The sequence below is a fragment of the Lycorma delicatula genome, chromosome 1 (genome assembly GCF_047948215.1).
Source record: "Lycorma delicatula isolate Av1 chromosome 1, ASM4794821v1, whole genome shotgun sequence".
NCBI lineage: Eukaryota > Metazoa > Arthropoda > Insecta > Hemiptera > Fulgoridae > Lycorma > Lycorma delicatula.
Genome location: NC_134455.1, coordinates 205,287,706 through 205,301,577, shown reverse-complemented (window position 1 = coordinate 205,301,577; position 13,872 = coordinate 205,287,706). Strand labels below are relative to the sequence as shown.

Below are 13,872 nucleotides of genomic sequence, written 5' to 3'. Positions count from 1 at the left end.
TTCAAGTTTTACCAGTGCTGGGTTCATCAAATTCGTCTCTCCTGCAGTTATATTTATCTTTTTTTCCACTCTTTTTTAACATAATGATTCTTCCTATCTCTGCTGTCCCATTCACACAAGAAGCAATAAAATTTAGTACACCCAAGTTGTAAACAGTGTCATCACTTTCAGGTCTCCACAAATGTTTCTCATACTGAGGCAAAGCCAACGCAGGTTTCTTATTTTCATGTGAGCTACATGAGTTAAAAAGATTGATGGGATATTATTTCTAACATGAAGGACTGCCTTCAAACTGCATTTTGAGGAGATTTTGCGCCATTCATCAGGATGGCACACATATCCCAAAGATGCCATATCAGTACAAGTAAACTTGTACTGGTAGAAAAAATGTTCAAATTCACTGCTTGTCACTTTTCATGACAGGCAGTGTCACTTATTTTAATATTGTGTTGTAAAAGATTCCGTTCTTTCAGTCGTGGTGCAGGAATTTTGCTTGATTCTTGGATAAATTTAGATCATGAACGAGATCACTTAATTCTGACTTATTAGGAGTGGTTCGTATTTGTATTTTTTAAAAAGTCTAGGTCTCTCCTTTGTTCACCACCTGATTACTCCTTCAATATCAACAGCTTCTTCTTTATATGATTCCCTTGATTTTGGTGGTTCTGAAATTGGAAACTGCAGACTGTGAGGCATTGGTTTTATAATAGAGGGAATATCACAATATTTAACACTATGTCTAGTCTTAGTTGTTATCCCTCATAGTTTATTATTATTGTACAATTAATTGGAATTACAAATGTCATTTAATCACCTACAATATATCCAAAATATAATCATGTGATTTTATTACTAGTGAGAGTTATATTTCTCCTCTGAGACTGCCTGAATGGGCAGTTAATAAAACTGTGTGGCAATTGGAAAATTCACTACATTACTTTCACAAACACATAACACAAAATTCTAAACACTTTATACACACAACTACAGGGAAAAAAAATCACAAATTGGTAGGAAAAGTAGCTACACCACTAAATGTTACACTCACAAGAGCTCACATTTGACTGATGTAGTTGAGATATTTTTTAGCCGTCATAATAATTATTGTTTACAGTATTGCATCCAGCATTGAGTCACAAAAACAAGATTCATACACGCTTTGCACTGTGTAACTAATGGGTGATGTAATTAAATTTAGAAAAAAAATATGGTATGATCATATTTGTATCATTTTTAATTATTTCAATTAATGTGTAAATAATAATACTTATTTTTCATGGCTATTTAACAACTGAAATAAATTATAATTCATTTAGCAACTTAACTGCTATAATAAATAATATGTTGTACTTGCATTGTATATGAAATAGAAAGGACAAAAAATCTGAAACCAATGGAACCCTGACTTCATTTTCAGAATCAGCACCCAAAAATACATAAGTTTTAGCAAATATGGATCATGTAATACAATCATTGTTGACCAGTGTTACTTAAGTTTACACATAGATCTTTCTGTTTTTGCAGTATCAAATTAATATCAAGTACTCACATGATTCTATCCAAATGACGATACAGATGACATTTCACAGACACTCCAGAAATTAGATTGTCATCACATTTCATTCAAATATATATATATACCCACCAAAATAAATGGAGTCATGACTTTAAATAATGATAATATTGCCGAGTCATAAGATAAGCATAAAATATTTTAAGATTTGTAGGGTCTGATGAAATTTTGAATAGAAGACATTCACAAAAGGAAGGTTTGCACACAATATGACCACTCCTTAAGCCAAGTTAGTAACTTCACAGAGAAGGATTCAGTGCATATTGTAGTTAGCAAGATTTGAGTCTGTGATTCTGCTACTAAGAGAATATTATGCCTTTCCTAATGAAGACCTTCTACATCAAAATGCCATTAGTTGTTGAGACCAGCAGATAACTAGTGCCTTTCTTGCGTAAGACCTTTCATAAGATGAAAAAGTATCTTCGTTTTATGGGGACTAGAATCCAGTTATGGTATAAGATATATGAATGTAATAACAGACTATGTAAGGTATAAATTTTCTTCTGATATTTTCAATAAAATTGAAAATGATAAAAAAATTTTAATCAGAAAGTTTTTGTAATAAACCTACTTTTCAAGGTATTGGACATGTTAAAAGTCACAACATCAGTGTCTGCACCATAGAAAATCCTTATGAATGCATTGTACATGGAAGTAATTGCTTGGGTGTGATGAAGTAATTGGACCCTTTTTTTTTATGAAACTTACCATGACGTTCCACTATTACCTTCATTTTACCAGCAAATTGTACGCAACATACTCATCAATGATAACTGTCATTTTCAGCATGAATCGTAGAAGTAGTAGTAACTGTTATTTCAGATGATCTTGGCAGGAATTAGGTTATTGCATTGTTGAGTGCAGGACAACTCCTGGGGTTCACATTGAACTTCACTGACTACAAGGTAGAGTCTTAAAATGTTTCTCTTTAATTCAACACTTGTTTACATATTTTTACCATTTTTACCATTTTTACTTTCAAAGTCACAATAATTTAATATAGCACCATGACTTTACAGACACACTTTATACACCAATATTATAAAAAAGGTTAATGCGGTAATAACAATAATAACTAATGGACACAAGTAAACACAGAAAAATTTTAAATGTGGCATCTTCTTCAAATGGTGACCAGGTGCAAATGTCTAAGCACAAAAGATAATCTCTCATTTGGTGAATTTTATTATTGCTTTATTAGCTGGTATATTTGTTAATATTAGTATAAAATAATTAACTAAGTGAAAGTAGGCATAATATTTGAATTATTAATATATATATACAAATAAATTCAAATAATTCATTAACATATTGACCACTGTGTTAATAAAATTTAATATTAAATAAAATTTAAACCTCCAAAACACAATAAATAGATATGATAAACTTACCATATTAATTCCAAGAATTGATTTCTACGGGATCCCACATCTTCAGTAGGTATTTAAGTCTATACTTACATTAAAATAAATTGCTTTTATAATTAGTAAATTTTGAATTTGTCAAAAATTGTATGTTCTATAAATTTTGAAGCTATTATGGACGAATAATAAATTCTGCTGACCAGTACTGAAATGCAATAATTTATGTATTCGTCCATATAACTTCAAAATTTATATATATTTATTTACTTATTATTCATCAATGAACAAACAGTTTGTAATTGAATAATGAACTTTGTGTATATGTGTGAACACTTTTTATTTCAGATTTTGATATGTGTGAACACTTTTATCTAGGATTTTGATTTCAAATTGGATTAAGTATCGTTAAGAGGATTACAAAAATACATGAATAGCCAAGATTGGCCATTGGGTTCATCTCAAAATAGTAGCCAAAATTAAAATTTTATTATAATCATTATGCAATAACAGTAAGCTATCAAGTTGGTTCAAATGACCTAATGTAAGATTTATTAAAATGCATAAAATATATAAATATCAATTTTGTAAATCAAGTGTAAGTCCCCAAAATGGCAAAAAAAACTAACTTCTTAATAATTGAAAAAAAAAAAATGCCATAAAATCTCCAAAACACAAGATAAATGAATTATATTAACTTAGCATGTGTAGTGTAAGTAGAATAGTTACAGATAATAATTTTGTTGGAAATTAATTTATAATTGAGAGAACAGTAATAATAATAATATTAAGAATGTCCGTTTGGAAAAATCTTTTGAGACTTTTCATTGGTAACTGGTTTTATTTTATTTCATTTACCTATTTTCATTACCAGTACTTATTCTTATGATTAGGTTTGACTGAAAACAAAATTCAACTGTTTTAGGTAGCGCCTTATCATGTGCAATATACGTGCCTTCATGAGAACTTATTCCATTCATTATGTGAAGAGAATGAAGGGAATGTTAAGTTACCCCAAACAAAAGGAGATGATGCATGGAAAGTTTATTTTGATCAACCTGGCCAAGAAATTGTTGATGAATTTGCCATGAGATATGGCATTGAATCAATATATCAAGCTATGACGTGAGTATCACAACTATTGTTTATTTCCACCTGCATTTAAGTAAAATATCTGACAGGTAAATTTAGCAAACTTGTATAGCTTATCAAATTTGATTAAATTTCTATTTTTCTACCTACTATGACATATTTTCTATTTTGAAAATATTAATATATTTAATTTCTCAATTCTTAATAAAATTAACGTACATTTTGAGCTTGTGATCCAAATTTGAATTCCAACTGAGATCAGTAATATTGAAATAAAAATGAATTATATTGAAAGGTAACAAAAAAAAATTTATTATATTTAAAAGTATCTCTACTGCTCTTATTAGATTAACTGTCTTCAGACACTGACTGACTTCATGATTGTCAAAAATGTTAATACCAATTGTTTTAATAAATGAAGAGACTTTCAGTTACAGACCATCTTATCTGAACATTTTTTTTTTTTTAATTATAACTGTTTTACGAAGCTTGTCTTCTAGTGTGATCAGTTTTTAATACTTAAGTTTTAAAGTTACAATGAGATATAAAAAATAATAAATTTTTGTTTACATAAAAAAATCAGACGTGTACCATTCCAAAAATTTAGATTAAATAAAACAAAATCAATCGAACGTATAATTATTTAATTGAGTAATGGTTACATATAGTTTGATAGTGTTAGTCAGTGGATAATGGATAGTACAGCGCTGGAATTTTTGTCCATTTGCATATGTATACATTTATTTCATTTTTGAAATCTAATGCAGAAAAGTTTTCACATTCAATTCTACACATCTGTTTTACTGTGGTATATGTTTCCTTAACTATTATCTTTACATATTTCTATTATCTCTTTGATCAGATATGAAATCTAATATTACTAATTTTTTATAACTTTACAAAGAAACTAAAAATTATTGGTAAATTAAAGGGGAACTACTCAGTGTCTAAGTAGTGTGAAAGAAAATAAACCTTTAAAAACAAGCATGTTGGCAACTATGTAACAGTTTTTTATGCGTATTATACTTTTAGCTAGGACCCATTTAATAATTGATCCATACTTATCACACACAAGTAAATGAAATGGAAAGAGTGACAATGATTAAATGATTATATGGAGGTGGTACGAGGTCAAACCCAATCTTGTATTCTAATTAAACTACTATAATTTTATCAATAATAATTTAATTTCATCAGTAAATGATAACATATTGTGTCTATTTAATGTAGTGCATAGTAAATTTTTGTATTCTCCTATATTATATATTTACATTACATTTTTAATTTAATTCTTAATTTTATTATAACAATAATTATAATTAAAATTTTGTCTTATCAATTAACAAAAAAAAAGTTATCAACAAAAATAATGAACTCAAACTAAGTAATTTTTTTTTTTTAATTGTACTTAAATAAAAAAAATATAAAGAAAAATACCTAAACATGAGTATTTTGTTATGGTTGTCATGGAGGAACCCACCAAGCACACCTTCTCATAGAATGTGCAGCTAAACATGCTCTTTAGTGTTAACTATTAGCCTCCTGGTTTATAGTGATGTGTTGAAAATATCAAACAGTTTGACTAAAGTGTTGATTATAAAGAAAAACAAAAAAAAATTGTTATTTTACTTCAGTACAAACTGTTTTTTTCTTCCCGATATTAATACTGTATAGCAAACATGCTGAATCACCAAACAGAGCTGACAGCTCACTTAACGAAAGTTAATAAAAACTAATGAAGTGAATAAATTGTTTGCCATTCGCTGAGAACAGAACATTTGCCCAGCAAGCTGTTGTTTTAGCAATATTTAATAGCTGGAAGCTAACCGTTGAGATTAAGCAGTTTCAAAAACAAAATAAATCTTATTCATAAAAATACTTTAATATTAAAGTGCAGAATAATTGATTCATAAAATTGTCAAATCTTGTGATTTGTGATACATTTTTATTGATACAGTATCTCCTGGCATCAACCAAAACATCCTGCAGCCTGTAGCCAATGCATGGAGAAAAATATTAAAATGAAACTGTAATTTTTAAATGCAAGAAATAAGCAGTTAAGCCGTAATGGAAAACGAATCATGAATATTAGCAGATTAATAATTTAAACTGTTTTTCCCCAACAATTTGTACAAACAGTTATTTTCTTCAACAAACAGGCCATTTTTATTTGTAGAAACAACAGAAACATCCCCTTCTACTCTACTGGTTTATGCCCATTTAGTTCAAAGTTAATATTAGTAAAATCTGTGTGTACACTGATTTCTGCACCTTTGACATAACTTATTTTATCTGTGTTACTATTAACAATATTAATTTTTTTCAATATTTAGGCATTTCCACTGCCTGTCAACCAAGTACCTGTGCCCAGGAGTACCAGCTGTAATGAGTACTTTACTTGCTAATATAAATGCATATTATGCGCACACTACTGCATCGAATGCTGTATCAGCTAGTGACCGCTTTGCTGCCTCAAATTTTGGGGTGAGTATTGCTATTATCACTATTTTTAATAAAATAATTGTCAATTAATAATGTAATAATCAATTTCTTATTACAAAAATCATTTGTAATAAGCACTGTAATTTATTGTAATAACACAACTGTCATACACTTCTCTTCAAATAAAACCACTTAAGAAGCAAATATAAATCATTCATTCTCTGTTATGCAGTATTCTTCTACATGAAGAAATCAACAATTTTTTAAAAATTCAGTTGGGAAAATTATGTTGAACAGTAATAAGAATTTACTTTTGAGCATTTTTTCAACTATAGAGTCAAAATATTTTATGAACAGTCTTTGGTTAGGGAAAACAAATATTTCTGCTCACTGCTATCATTTGTTTAATATAAAGCATAAAGCAATATCATATTCAAAAGTATTGTAGGATATTTTGTTTACTTTGTTATTTCATACAAAAATTAAGATTAAAGGACTTTTAAGCATATAATGTTAATCGCAGTTTTGAATTAAAAAAAAAAGTGAACTGTAAGTAATATATACAACTATCAAACATGGTAAATATGCAAATATCAAACTTTATTGTACATTTACTGGGCTTATTAGTCTGGAAACTTAGCAGCTGTTTCCATTTTTTTAAATGAAACTGCAGTAGTTGAGTCCATTTGATGTAAAACTGTGTAGAGGAACCTTGTTTTAAGTCAAGTGTCATAAGTAATATCAAAAATAAAACGTAAATGAGCGTACATAAAATTCATCTACAGGTAAATATCTGATAGCATAGATGAAGTGACAGAAAGAATGAGGTCTCTACTTATCTCATTACCCTAATTAATCCTTACCCTAGTTAGGAAAATTTGGGCTTTCAGATTTTAATTATTTTCTCATAGAATCTGCAGAAGAATAATATTTAATGAATGAATTTTTCAGACATTTAAGAGAAATTACTATAAAAAACCTGATTACCAATCTCTAGATTAACAGATATTTTATTTTAAACAAATAATGTATATATACAAATAAATGAGTGTATATATGTTTACTAAAAAAGAAAAAATGAACTGATTAGAACAAATGTAAAAAAAATTATATGCTAGCCCTAATCATAAATAATAATAATAATGAAGAAATAAAAATTACTATAATTAAAAATTTTGTAACAATAGACCAAATCAAACTGTAAAACAAACGTTTTTAAGAAACTTACTACAATACTGTTCTCTTGCCTTTGCAACCATTCTTAGTGACTGGTGCTGCTGTTGAATATGGTTGAAAACTGAAGTTGATTTGACCGTTTTTCTTTTTTTCAATTTTTCTGCCGCATTTTTACTACGTCAGCCTAATTTAAAAAAAAAAGCTACCAGTAGTATCATCAACTAACTTCAGTGTGAAAACAGCAACACTAGTCCTAAGAATGATTACAAAGATTATTGAAAATTATTGAAGTAAGTTTTTTTTAATTATTTTATAACAATTTTGTTCAGCATGTATTACAAAAGTTTAAATTTCAAATTAATACCATCACCAACCATCATGGATCTGGTATGAATTATTGACCAGTATCTGTGTTATGTATAACGGCCAAGGTTTTTGAAAAGAAAATACATCAATATTTGTAAAATACCTTACCAATAAGAGGTATACTGCTCAGTGCCAGCATGGCTTTTATGAAGAATAAATCCACAACCACAATCTGGCTGAGTCAATAAATTATATTGTAACAGAGTTTGAAAATCAAGGGCAGGTGGATATAATATGTTTTGATTTTAAGAAAGCGTTCAACTCTGGACCACATAATATACTAGTACGGAAACTTAGGATGTATGATGTTCAGGGAGCGATAGTTATGGATTAGCTCTTATCTATATCCTAATAACCTTCAGATAGTATTTTGAAGGTAATAACCTTCAAAATAAATAAAGAGTTGTTGGTAAATTGTCTAAGGTATTTACAGCAACGTCTATGCGCTATAAGGGTCTGTCCCGGGCCCTTTATTATTTATTTTGTTTGTCAATGACTTGTTTAAGGGAATTGTATCTAGTGTTCTGGCATTTGCTGATGACTTGAAAATTTACTCAAAGATTGACAACTATGCAAGTATGGTGGTCTTACAGGATGATATTAGCAAAATTCATGAATGGTCAGTAAGGAACAGGTTGTTCTTGAACCTTGAGAAGACGTCTGTGATTAATATAATTAGGAAAACATTTGCTACATCAAGTATGCTCATGTGTATAAAATCGGCAATTTTAGTATCAGGAGTGTAACAACAACTGCTGATTTAGACAAAACATGAGAAATTATTGTTCACACAGCATGTAGATCCCATGTTATCAAAAGCTAGGAGGAACTTTGTATTGATACTGCGGGTGAACTGTCATTTTATATTAACATTGAGTCAATCTTAAGATTATACCAACCTAACAGATCAATTTTTTTTTTTTAAATATTGCATAGCAGTTTGGAACTATAAGAGTGTGTGTTCTGACACTAAAATTGAGACGATTCAAAAGAAGTTTTTTACCACCTGAAGAAAGAGGCTTCTGCGGGCATAATATTAGTTACCAGCAGCAGTGTATGTGTTGGGGCTTGCCCTCACTAAAAACCAGAAAGACACTTTAGGATGCCATATTTGTTTATAAGGCTCTTAATGCCAAGATAGATGTTAATATTTCAAATGTTGGGCTTGGAGTGCTGAGATTAAGTGCAAGGAATCACCATCTCTTATGCCTGAGTAGAGAATGCACCTTTTGCCATTGCTAGAGGAATTGATATTACTCATGAATTAATCAGTGTCCCTGATATTTTTGATGTGAGCTTTGTTAAGAAGGTCAAAGATCAGCTATATGTAATGGAATTTGTTTAAAAACCATTAATATTATAATTGAACTTATTCTTATAATTAATATTAAATTAATTAATATAATTTGTATCATTTGTCTTTGTTGTGTGATATACCATGGCTTTACTGTTCTATTATAAAAAACAAATAAAATTATAAATTATTATTACTATTAATAAAAATTGACAAACCCACTCTGACTCCTATTTTAACAAATAACAGTGATACTTTTAATTTATCTGTGAATGTACAGTTTTAAATCTGAGGATGAGAATATTTCTGAAAAGCAATTTATTATTTATTAAAATGATATCATTTCACTTATTTCTTTTTTTATAACTTCTATTGACAACTTTAACAGAGATTTCTGTTTTTTAGAAAGAATTTGTATAACAAATTAATTAAAAATATAATCCAAACTTTAAATTTTGATTTAAAGAAGAAATTTAGTATCTTTTCATTTCATTATTATCTTTTCAATGTTTGTAACACTAAATATCTGTCTCCACAATTGTACGTTTTAATTTAGTTTTATATTTTTGCAAACAACATAACATAATTTAACTTGTTTGTTTACTACTTATCCTATTATGTCTTAATGAATTAGATGATTTGTTAGTGTATTACTGCTAAGATACAATAGAAGTAAACAATTTTTCTTAATTTTAATCCTCAATTATATTTTAACCATAAATATGACTTAAATATAATTCATACGACTATAAGAAATATAAAAAAAAGATTTTGATGAATTTGTTTAGTTAAGTTTCAAATTATTATATTGACCAAAACTTGGATCAGTGATAACACTGAATTGAATTTCAGTTTAGAAGATTATAACGTAGTCATTCAAAATAATAAATTCACAAAGAGTGATGATATATGTTTATTTATAAATAAAAATATTAAACACGAGATAATGAAAGTAAAATTAGAGAATGAAAATTCAGTTGGTATTAATTGTACAATTGATAATGGAAACCATAAACTGATTGCCATTCGATCGCCTTCCCAGAACATATATTCTTGCCTGATTAGCTTAGGTACTTACCTACAGAATATAAAGACGAATGATAGCACAATTTTAATAGAGATATGAATTTGAATATTCTTGATAATATTAACCTGTTAAATGAATTTCTTAGTATTATGCAACTAAAATCATATATAAACAAACCTACACAATTACAAAAGAGTCTAGATGGCGAAATGCATTCGACCAACTGCATCGACCATATTTTCTTTAAGAGTGGTTCCGTTGGTCAGAGTGATATGATGGGGGCGATCCTGAAGACTGCTATTATTGACCATTACTGTACTTCGTTTCATATGAAACTTACAAACTTTATAAAAGATAAGACAACACCCGATAATATTATCAATAAAATAAATTGATGAACTTAAATCTAGTAACTGGAACAACATATGCAACTACAACACTGATACTATAGATACATTAGTAATGAATTTTACTAATAAACTTACTAACTACTTAAGCAAACATAAACAGATTAATCACATAAAAATAAACCACTAAACAGTACATCACTTTGAGCATGGTAGCTGCAATGAAAGAAAGAGATAAAATGCATCATAAATTATTAAAGCAACCTTTTAATACAAAACTAAAAGATTATTATAAGAAATATAGAACACATTAAACAATAAAGTAAAGAAAGCAAAAATTGATTATTTTAATAATAAGTCCCAACTAAATAAAAAAAAAAATATTAAGAAAACATGGGAATGCATTAGTGAAATATTGGATATGAAAAAAGAAATTACACAACCGAAAATTGAAAATAATAAATTAAATGTGTACTTTACAAATGTAGGAGAAAATTATGCAAATGTGATACAAATCACTTAAATCTGTCTCTTTCATAACCCCACCTTCTATTAACAGCCTGTTTCTTCACCGAACAAATATTACTGAAATATTAAATGTAATAAAAAATTTTAAAAAAAACTTATCACCTAGAGTCAATAGCTTTAATGCTTCTTGCTTAAAAAAAATAAGTAACTACATAGTAAGAGCACTTGAACACATAATAAATAGATGTTTTATTGAGGGATATTTCCCTACTAAATTTAAAATAGCCAAAATAATCGCATTACATAAATTGGGAGATAAAAACAACCCAGCAAATTGCAGACCGATAAGTCTGTTAAAGTAACTTTTCAAGAATAATTGAAAATAATAAAGATTCTTGATAAAAATAATTTTATTAGTCATAAAAGTTTGTATAATTTTCAATCTGGAAGTTAAACAAAAGATGTGGTTTTATATTTAACTAGAATAATTAACAACAGTTTTAATAAAAATAATAAGACAGTAACAGTATTTCTCAATTTAGCTAAGGTATTTGACACAATTCCTCACAAAATTTTATTACATGAATGTCCATGTACAGTATTTAACATCAAGACTAAAATATCTTCTCATACTTTTTACAAAATTAGAGATCTTGAAATAATAAGAATTATACATTTTGTCTCCCTCTATGATTCATGAGACCTTGTCAGTGGTGAGAGGGCTTGAGTGCTCACTGATAGCAGAGTAGCTGGATCGAAGGTGCAACCATATTGGAGAGGTATTGAGTGAGAGCCAGACTAAGGAATGATTCCTGAGAAAGGGCAGCAGCTCTTTCAGTAGTTGTTATGGGCGTAGGTCAGGATGACTTAAACGGCCATATCAACATCACTCAATCTTCTGAGCAGCTGAAAGCAATGGAAAACTGTAGCTGCTTTTTCACAGGAAAATGTAGCTCTCTGCATTTTCAATAACAGGAGCCTTCCTTGGTAAAATATTCCCCCCTTCGGATATCCGGGTGGGGACTGCTAAGGAAGGAGTCACCAGAAAATTAAAAAATATCATTCTATGAGTTGGAGTGTGGAATGTTAGAAATCTAAAAAAGGTTGGTAGGTTAGAAAATTTAAAGAGGGAAATGGATAGGATAAATGTAGATATAGTAGGAATTAGCAAGATTCTGTGGGAAGAGGAAAACGACTTCTGGTAGGTGATTTTAGAATAATTAACTCAATTTCAAATAATGGCAGGCAGGAATAGGTTTCATAATGAACAAAAAGATAGGGAAGAGAGTAGAGTATTTCAAAATGCACAGCGATAGAATCATTGTCATAAGGATAAAATCAAAACTTAAATCGACAATGATTGTTAACATTTATATGCCTACAAATTCCCATGATGATGAGGTAGAGTATGTAAATGAAGAAATTGAAGAAGTAATTAAACACATTAAAGGGGTTGAAAATTTAATAATAGTCAAAGACTAGAATCCAAACATTGGAAAAGGCAAGGAAAGAAATATAGTGGGTAAATACGGGATGGGCAAAAGGAATGAAAGAGGAGACCAACTTATAGAGTTTTGCATGAAGCATAATTTAGTAACTGGCAACACCCAGTTTAAAAACCATAATAGAAGATTATACACATGGAAAAATCCAGGTGATACTATAAGGTGTCAGATATATATCATGGTTAAGCAAAGATTTAGAAATCAACTCGTCGACTGCAAAGCTTACCCTGGAGCAGACATTGATAGCGACCATAATTTAATGATAATGAAATGTAGATTGGGGTTTAAAATCTTGAAGAAAATGTATCAGATGGAATCAGTGGAATTTAGAGGAGGTAAAGACGATTTTTGAGGAGGACATTGCAAGAGATCTGAGTAAAAAAGATAAGGTAAAAAAGTAGATGAAGAATAGGAGAATGTTAAAAAGGAAATTATTAAATCAGCAGAAGTGAAATTAAGCGGAACAAAGAGAACTGGTACAAAACCTTTGATTTCAGAGGATATATTGCAGCTGATGGATGAATGTAGAAAATATAAGAATGCTAGTGATGAAGAAAGTAGAAGGAACTATTGACAGTTAAGAAATACTATAAACAGGAAGTGCAAACTAGCGAAAGAAGAGTGGATTATAGAAAAGTGTTCAGAAGTGGAAAGAGAAATGAACATTGGTAAAATAGACAAAGCATACAGGAAAGTTAAGAAGAATTTTGGGGTACATAAATTAAAATCTAATAATGTGTTAAACAAATATGATGCACCAATTTATAGTACAAAAGGAAAAGTTGATAGGTGGCTGGAATATGTTGAAGAGTGTATATGTATATATGGATATGTATATGTTGAAGAGAAGAGTTATACATAGGAAATGAATTAGAAAATGGTGTTATAGAGGAAGAAGAGGATAAAAGGAGAGAAACAATACTGAGATCTGAATTTAAGAGAGCATTAAAAGATTTGAATGGCAGAAAGCCTCCTGGAATGGACAGAATACCTGCAGAATTACTGTGCAGTGCAGGTGAGGAAGTGATTGATAGATTATATAAACTGGTGTGTAATATTTACAAAAAAGGGGAAGTTCCATCAGACTTCAAAAAGAGTGTTATAGTCATGATACCAAAGAAAGCAGGAGCAGATAAATGTGAAAAATACAGAACAATTAGCTTAACTAGTCATGAATCAAAAATCTTAACTAGAATTCTGTACAGAATTGAGAGGAGAGTG

At 29.1% G+C, this 13,872-nt stretch overlaps 1 protein-coding gene across 3 annotated transcripts in view; it reads left to right on the top strand.

Annotated features, from left to right (window-relative positions):
• unc-13 overlaps nucleotides 1-13,872 on the top strand; it is a 915,368-nt gene that overhangs the window by 802,176 nt on the left and 99,320 nt on the right. For all 3 annotated transcript variants that reach the window (XM_075371044.1, XM_075371036.1, XM_075371027.1), the window contains exons 11-12: nucleotides 3,860-4,059; nucleotides 6,360-6,510. In XM_075371044.1, the coding sequence (XP_075227159.1) occupies nucleotides 3,860-4,059; nucleotides 6,360-6,510 (351 nt within the window). The remainder of the gene's footprint in view (nucleotides 1-3,859; nucleotides 4,060-6,359; nucleotides 6,511-13,872) is intronic.